This window comes from Gekko japonicus, unplaced genomic scaffold (assembly GCF_001447785.1).
Source record: "Gekko japonicus isolate JY-2015 unplaced genomic scaffold, Gekko_japonicus_V1.1 scaffold1798, whole genome shotgun sequence".
Classification (NCBI taxonomy): Eukaryota; Metazoa; Chordata; class Lepidosauria; order Squamata; family Gekkonidae; genus Gekko; species Gekko japonicus.
Window position 1 is genome coordinate 382,368 of NW_015170336.1, and position 8,717 is coordinate 391,084.

General features: G+C 43.9%; 1 protein-coding gene across 1 annotated transcript in view; it reads right to left on the reverse strand.

Moving 5' to 3' along the window:
* The window catches only part of LOC107116258 (intraflagellar transport protein 74 homolog), a gene marked incomplete at its 5' end in the record, with an annotated part of 23,194 nt that extends 14,667 nt beyond the window's left edge, over nucleotides 1–8,527 (reverse strand). The window contains 2 exons of the mRNA XM_015418150.1: nucleotides 5,415–5,541; nucleotides 8,430–8,527. Coding sequence (XP_015273636.1) covers nucleotides 5,415–5,541; nucleotides 8,430–8,527 — 225 coding nt within the window. The remainder of the gene's footprint in view (nucleotides 1–5,414; nucleotides 5,542–8,429) is intronic.
* Nucleotides 8,528–8,717: the final 190 nt, after the last annotated feature.

An 8,717-nucleotide genomic window follows, 5' to 3' on the forward strand; every position in this document is an offset into this window, starting at 1 on the left:
GGGAGGCGGGGGGGGGGGGGTGATGACAAAGTGAGGTAGGTCGGGAGGCGAAACAAACTCTATGGCGTACCCGACCCGCAGGATGGTAAGGACCCATGAATCGGTGGAAATTCCTTCCCATGTTGGCAGAAAGGGGAAGAGTCGGGTCTGGACGGGAGGGGTGTACGATGGAGGAGACGGCAGGCGATCGAAGCGGTCAAACGGACTGTTTGGGCTGCTGGGATTTTTTAGGGGCCTGTTGGTGTGGCCTATTCGGGTAACGGGAGTCATAAGGCCTTTTCCTCCATTGGGAGGTGTGTGTGGGAGACGGCTGGCGCCTGGCATAATATGGCTTCCAAGAACGGTACTGACGTCGAGGTGTCAATGTCGAGACACCTAGGTTCCGAGCCTGTTTCTGACTATCATCGACGGCCTTCAAGGCCTCGTCAGTGGTAGAGTGGAAGAGACCCTCGCCATCGAAGGGGAGGTTCTCAATCCGAAATTTCACATTGGGCTGTAAAGACGTACCTCTTAGCCAAGCATGGCGATGGTGAGCGACGGAGGAGACAAGGACCTTTGAGGAGCAAGTGATGGCATGACGGACTGAATTAATTTGCTGTTTCGAGATTAGATGGCATGACGGACTGAATTAATTTGCTGTTTCGAGATTATACAAATTTCCGATAAAGCTCCTGACAACATGGGACGGTGTTCCCCTGGAACAAACTCCAAGACGGGACGTACTGCATTAGCCACATTAAAAGCATAAGCCAATAGATATGACAGGTAGGTGTCAATACGAAGATTCATGGAGGCAAAGGAATACAGCTTCTTCGCGATAACATCGACCTTGTGGCCCTCAGGATCAGGAGGCGCAGAGTGGCGGGCAGATTGCTTCGATTTCGAGGAAGAGTGTACCACCATGGAATTTGGCGGAGGCTGCCTGAAGAGAAACTTCCCCGAGTTCTCTTGGACCATATAGAGAGCTTTGTATCGTCTGGCGACCGGGGGAATCGAAGCGGGATGGACCCATGACTCCTTGAAGGCAGAATGGTGGACCGGTAGCAGAGGCAGGGCCGTAGAAGGTGGGAGGTCGGCCTGAACAAGCTTGTGAATGACATCGGTCACAGCTGGGGAGTCAGTGGAACCCTGGACCTGAAGCGCAGATGCCACCTGTTTACAAGCTCCAAATACGCTTTTGGACCTTCAGTGGGAGAAACAGAACCCAAGGCCCAAGGCTCATTGTCGATGTGCGGAACATCGAGCTCGAGGTCTCCCGAATCTGAGTTGTCGGAGATAGACATGGGAGAGGAGGATCTCAGCGGTTGAGTGAGATCAGCCGGCATGGAGTCATCAATAGGGGGATGAAGCCGAGGATCTGAGGGAGAACACTTTGGGGCATCCCTAGGTCTCGAGAGCTTAGGAGGCTGGTCAGGAGCCACAGAACGGGTCGAAGTAACGAACCGAGAACGTCTGGCGTCATCCAAAATGCGGCAATGCTCAGTACGTTCGAAGTGACGAAGCCGATCATAGTGGTGACGCCGAGGAGTAGGAGACCTTGGATAATAATGATAGTAATCAGGCCGATCTCGTTCATCAGGAGACCAATATTGGTCATCATAAGGCGATCCCGAGGGGGATGATGATTGAGACGCTTTCGATCATGTGAAGATCGAGATCGAGAATGGCAGCCGACAGAATGCTCCCTGCCCTCCAAATGGTGGATCGGGGTACGGAGGTGTGGAGAGATCGAGAGTCCCAGTGATACGACAAGTTGGGAGGCGATCTTGTAGGTTGACCCAGCGGAATAAGCCCAGATGCTGAAGAGAGCGTAGGCAGTGGTGTAGGAGGCCGCAAAGTGGACTTGTTAGGTGCAACAGCCACAGCTGGAGTTGATGTCATTTAGCCAGTAATGACGACTGGGTCAACAGCCAAAGTCGAAGCCGATGTCGAGGGCTTGACTTTCAATTTCAAGGGAGCATTATCATCAGACTGTTTAGATTTGAACTTTGGTGCCTTCGAAGAACCTTCTGATCTTTAAGAAACAGTCGAAGCCATGGTAGGGCACAAAGCTGCCTCTAAAAGCACAACCCTAAGGCGAGCCTCCCTATTGCGTCCAGCTTGCCTAGTAAAACTAGCACAATGGACGCAGCTATCGACTCTATGGGATTCCCCCAGACGAAGAAGGCAAAATTCGTGACTGTCGTTCGAAGGAATTTTAGCTGGGCAATGACGACACACTTTTAAAAACTTAGTTTTGCCCATACACTCTCCACCCCACCCACCAAATAGGGGAGGGGGGGGGAAGAACAAAAGTGAAGAAAGAAAAGTGTATTCTTTTTTTTTTAAGTAGTAAGGAAAGAAAGCGAGGTAGAATAAAGAAAGACTGAAGAATAAAGACAAACAAATATACTTAGCTGAGGCAAATACGGAGCAACAGAAACGAGGTGTGAACACGCAGGCGGTCGAAGAAAAACTGAGTGGGAGGCAGCTCTCTCTCCCGCTCCAGGCATGTGCAGTACGTGCCTGCTCCCCAGTGCGGGAAGAGAGCCCGCCAAAAGCTTTCTGAGGCAAAGCTCTAGAAGTTTCTCCCGTCGAGGTCGTGCGCAGGCGCTCAACCCATGTGTGGGACTGCATAGAGACCATGACGAAGATCCACGCTTTGGACCAGGACACAGCATATGTGCCCTCGAAGGGGGGAGTTCACTAAACATGGGGGTGGATGAAGTTTGGGGGTCCAAATCTTACTTTGGGGTTCAGAGCTTTCAAACTCTCCTCACTGTTTATGGATGAATTCATGAATAAAACCAGAATAAGGAATGAATAAGGAACTGGGAATAAGGAACCAACTTCAGCTTCGTCATTCTAAGCACTATACCATACTGGCCCTCTGGGGCTTGTCTGAACATGTTTAACAAACCTTGCCCTGTGTTTAACAAACCTTGCCCTGGAAGTGCTCATAATATTAATTTAATTTTATATTATCTTTAGCTGTTGCTTTGTACTTACAATCTTAATATTTGTATCCTGCTCTCTGACAGTTAAATATTTTTTTAAAAGCCTCTTGGTTTTATGGTTGCAAAACAAAATTTGAAGAAATGGCAGCAATGGATTGTACAACATGATACTGAAGACTGCAAATATAAAGAGCTCACATTTATATTTTTCTGACCATTAAAGGAAATAATTTTTAAAATTATTGGCGTCCGCTCCTTTGTTATGCTATCTATTTGTACAACTGGGCCCCAAAATGAATATGATAAAAATCACAGATCTTTATATATATTTACACATGGAACTAACTTAACAATTTGTGTTTTTTATAGGAAAATCTGATGAAAATGATCTATCAATGGCACTTAACTCCTTTCACCCTAGCAAAGATCTATGGAACTAAAATAAGTGCTGGTTTAGTGAGGCAGAGAAGGCAGTCTTTTCTCATATATGGTGGATATATAAATAGGCAACAGATTACTGGAAACAAAAGATAGCAATTATATCAGTCGGACTGGAGACAGATTCACTATAAATCATGGATCTTATGGTTAAATTGTGCAGCTGACATGTCTAAAAAACCTCAAGCAGTAGCTTTAAATGATTACCATAGCCTGACTGGTCTTTCCACAGAACTGGAAGCAAAAAATAAAATTGGCCTCAAATCCATGACTGGCTGATGAAAGTAAAAGAGACCTACACACTGGGGAAACTCATGGCCTGCCAGCAAAATAGAGGTACTTCCAGATAAGACTCATGATCATCAAGGGTTCTGCAGAGAATGGAACTTGCAGCAAAATGGGAGACATAAAGTTCTTAATTTCACAGGTTTTTTTATGGTTTGGAGAGAAAGCAGGAGCCACTTGTTTTCCCCTGCCAATTGCACCTCACACCAGCCACCAGTGTAAACGCAGGCAGTACCATGTTTCTCTCTCCAGAAACACAACGCCTCAGCTGACACAGGGTGAAACCAGGTGTTGCTGTGCTCCTCCTCACCAGCCTGGGCATGATGAGTTAGTGAGGAGAAGCATAGGTAATGGTGTTCTTCTCCTTGCAGTCTGCACCACACCCATGCCAGCAGGGTGAAGTTGTGTGAGGAGGAACACAGGCATAGTGGCCCCCAGCTTTACCTGATGCCAGCAGCATCCACATTCCTCCTTACTGGCTTTACTGCTGTGGTGGGTGGATCTTAGGGCAATGGCCCACTGGGATGCTCCCCAGCAAAGTGAATGGCCAGTATACTCTTGTGAGCATCAGCTGTACACCTATGTGTTACAGCATTGTACATTCTTGCTGAATGTACAATGAATAAAAACTAAGCACTCTGAAACACTAATTTTTCAGAAATGAGATCTCACCAAAGATACTGTGGCAGTAATCATGTCATTAACAAGTGAATTAAAGCGTACCACAGAAGCCTGCAAACTAATATTTTTAAATAGATGACTTTCATAGATTCAAAAAAGCTGCAAAGTCTACGTGCCTTAAAGCATTCTCGGGCACCTAATTACCACTGCATGACTTAAAGACAACTCTTAGCTGAAACAAAACATATGCAGCAGTAAATCTGTACATTACGAAGAGGAAGTCAGCTGTACTAGCCTGATACCACCCTTCTTCTGAGTGGTTTCAAATAAAAAGATAAAAGAATGGACACTCCTGTTCATGTTACATTTCCACCTATCAAAACCAAAAAAACATTGTGACTAGGGGTATGCATTCACTTTCTACTGCAGAGATTCTCTGGGACATTCTGCTGGGCTTGCACTGCCTTGCTGTCCCCCCCCCCCGGGAAACAATGGAGGCACCTTCTTTGGGTGCCCATAGAACTGGACTCCTGGCCCAATCTTTTTGAAACTTGGGGTTTCTTTTGAGGAGAGGCTCCAGCAGCTAAGTTGCAAATTTGGTGTCTCTACCTCAAATCCTGCCCCCAACCACTGAATATACCCAGGATAGATTTGCCATTGACTTTAACAGTCCCCATAGGGTATAATGGACTTGAAAAAAATTCAGGATTCTTGATTATTACTGAATCCGAATACTATACCAATACTGGGATTCGGGAATACTGGAAAATACTGATTTTTTTTCGGGTCCAGTATACTCAAATTAAAAAAAAGATTCCCCCTTGTAAATCCCAATTTGTGATTCAAAACACTTGTGAGGGGCAATAAAGATTCTTTAAAATATCCAAACATCTCAGCATTTACTTTTCTAGTAAATTTCCAGAGCCATAATTTCAGAGAAAAATACAATACTCCAAAAACCGAAGAAGCAAAAAATTAATAACAGCTCATTAGTTGTACGTTCATTATATTTCAATCTTAACGTTAATTTGGTAGTATCATACTAACATACCATGTGGCACAGACCCTGCAGCTCACACTATTCAGTGTTTTAAAATGAATAAAAATGACTGATTTCACACATATTTGCCTTACCTGTACCAAGGTTTTTAGCAGTACTCTGCGATTTCTGCATTTCACTGGATTTGAAAGTGAGGTCTTCCTGCATGATCTTCAACTCTTGATTTGTTACAGAAGATATTTGCTTAATACAATTTAGGTTCTGTGCATTGAAAGAAGAATGGAACATAAAGCATTCCAGACATTCCCCACTGGAAAAACTGAATTGTTGGTGAAAACTGAAATATATGCAATACTTATTGTGCTATCAAACCTAATCTTAATGCTCTAAGAACATAAAACGCATTGTTTATAACTTCCTTAGCATATAAAATTGCAACATTTGACACATTTATGGAATTAAAAAGTTATAAATGTCATAGTTTTGTACAAGCAAAATTGCAAATATATCCAATACCTAAGAGAAAACTGCAAGCTGATGCATCCTTTGCTATCTTAGCACATGTACATGTACCTTAATTCTGGTTAGAGAGAGCTCAGTTCTCAATGGAACTCTCAGAGTTTCCCCCTGAGGCTTTGGGGCAGTTTCTCGCCCACCTCCTTCTGACCCGCCTCCAGGTGGTGGCTGGATATCTCCAAGGATTACAACAGATCTCCAGGTGATAGAGATCAGTTCATCTGGAGAATATGGCTGCTGTGGAAGGTGGACTGTATGACATTATATCCCAAAGAGGTCTCTCCCCTCCCCAAACCACGTCCTCCTCAAGCTCCACCCCTCAGATCTCCAGGTATTTCCCAATTAGGGATGGGCATGAAATGAGAAAATGTGGTTCAGTTTGTGGTGTGCCCGGTTTGTAAACCATGATTCGCCACAAACTTTTAGGGGCTAAACGAACCAGTTTGGTTTGTCACTTGGTAGAATGCCCCCCCCCAGCATGAGAGACCAAATCTGCAGGGGATCTCTGGCTGACTCTTCTTTACCTGCCCTCCAAGATTGGTGAGGATTGGATTTACGGTGTCCAAATTACGCCCCCCCAAAGAAGGTACCCCTAGGAAAGTGCTTTCTGGGGAAATGATAGGCAGTCATTTTGACAGGCACAGGTTCAGGAGTGTATAGAATGGAGTAAGCTAAAGACATCTAAGTCACAGAGGACCTTGCCTGGATGCTCCTCTACATGCTCTCCAAGCCCCCTCCCCCATGTTGCTTTGAAGTTTGGTAAACATTTAGACTGAGTGGACTGTCTGGAAATGTATCCATTCATGAACTGCCACAAACAGCTGCACAGTTCAGTTGACCTGCCACAAACTTCACTTCACAACCTATGAACCACAATCCTGCCAAAATTCATCATGAACTTTAGTTTGTGAGCTGGTTCATTCTCATCCCTAGTCCTGCTAGTAGATCTTCTGGTGGCATCTGCTTGGCCAATGTGTGAAACAGGAAGCTAGACTAGATGGACCATTGGTCTGATCCAGCACAGGTACTGTTATGTTGTTGTTGTTTTTCCCATTGTAGTCTCCCCACTATCAAAAGTGAAATGTAAGTTTTACAAGATAGGAAACTATCATTTTTGTCTACATGATTCTATAAAGCAGCAATACCCACTGGCTTCAGAACCATATGTGGTTCTTGGAAATGCCACCTGTGGCTCTTCTGAGCATAAGTTACCCAATGCAGATGTTAGCAGAATGAGGATTTAGCACACAGTGAAGTGGAGTCAGTTAGAGAAACAAACTGATATATTTAGCTACATGGTTGACAGGAAGAAAGAATAAAAAGTATGAGTAGAAGCCGCAAGTAAGCCTAAGAGCTGCATTCTAGGGATAAAGAAAGAAATGACATTTAGCAGAAGGAAGAATGCAGTATCTGCATCCCTATCTGTAGAAAAGAGTAAGAGTCCAGTAGCACTAACAAAATTTTTGGTAGGGTATGAGCTTTCATCAGTCACTGCTCACTTCTTCAGATACAGCTAGAATGTGTGTCCTATATATTGGAAAGTGGAGTAATTTCAGATGTCAAATGACATTAGGAGGCAAATGACAACAGCAAGTGAGATTGGATTAGGTGTGATATGCAGAGAAGCAGTAGGCATGGAGAAATCAGCATTGGTAATGAGACAGGAAACCTAGGTCTTAATTCAGTCCAGGTGGATGCATTGTCTTGAGCTCTGTGATCAGTCTCTCTTTCTAATCTCCCTTTGAAATTCCCTTGTAAGATAACTGCTACTTTAAAATCAGCAACTGAATGTCCTGGAAGATTAAAATGTTCCCCCACTGGATTTGAATGTTGTGGTTTCTGATGTCAGACTTATGTCCATTAATTCTTTGTTGAAGGGGCTGGTCTGTTTGTCCACAAATGTTGTTAGTCTTTAAGGTGCTACTGGATTCTTACTCTTTTCTGCTGCTACAGACAGACTAACACAGCTACCCATCTTGATTCACATCCCTATCTGACTAGTTTTCCCATATGCTGCCCCCTCCATCCCAGGGGGCTTCTTCTCTTGTATACTAACTGTTGCCTATTCCAGCACCTAGCACTGTAATTAAGGAGATATCAGAAAGCAAAATGTGGGTGACACTCTTTGTGAAAGTGGGCAGACAGGAGGTTGTACCCATGCTTGCTGCAGTTAAGTGGAGAGGCTGAGGTGAAGAGAGGGGGGATATATTTTCAAAGATGGCTCTTGAGTTGTGGAACAAAGTTAAAAGAACTTTGCATTATGTTTGCATCAGCCCAGAGTGTATAAAAGGGTGAGGAGCTGGTATGGCACGGTTCTTGACAGCGGGAAGAACTCACATATAGTTCTTACAATTCTAAGCACAGTTACACCCTTCTAAATCCATTTACTGTGAATCGTATCTAAACCAGTGCAAGCTTTTACCAATTAATTGTTCTTTAGAATATACCAATAATTGAACCTGATGATTATTTAAAATACTTATATCTTACTTAACAATTAACGATTATTAACATTTTTTATGAGAGGGATGCACATTCTTGAACCCAAGCACTTTTACTCAGCAGTGAGGTCAGTGCATTCGAAGCAACATTTCTCAGTAAATATGTCTAGGGTTGGAGCCAAAGCCGCCTACCCTGCTGGAGTGCTCTAACAGTGCCACAATATTGGCCTCTATCTGTGCTTTCCGTTCCAGTTCCTGGTTCCTCGTGTCTTCAAAAGACTCTAGAAAGCCTAGAGATTGAAAAACAAGATAAGGGAGCCTGTTGCTTACGAAAGGAACAAGCGACAAGCCCTGAAATGTTACTAACAGCAGTAAGCATTCTGTATTTAAAAGCAAACCGTTTAAAAGACATTAATTCAAAAGAATAATTCAAAGCAATTTATGGCTTTATGGTGATGTTTCATTTATATGAAATTTTAC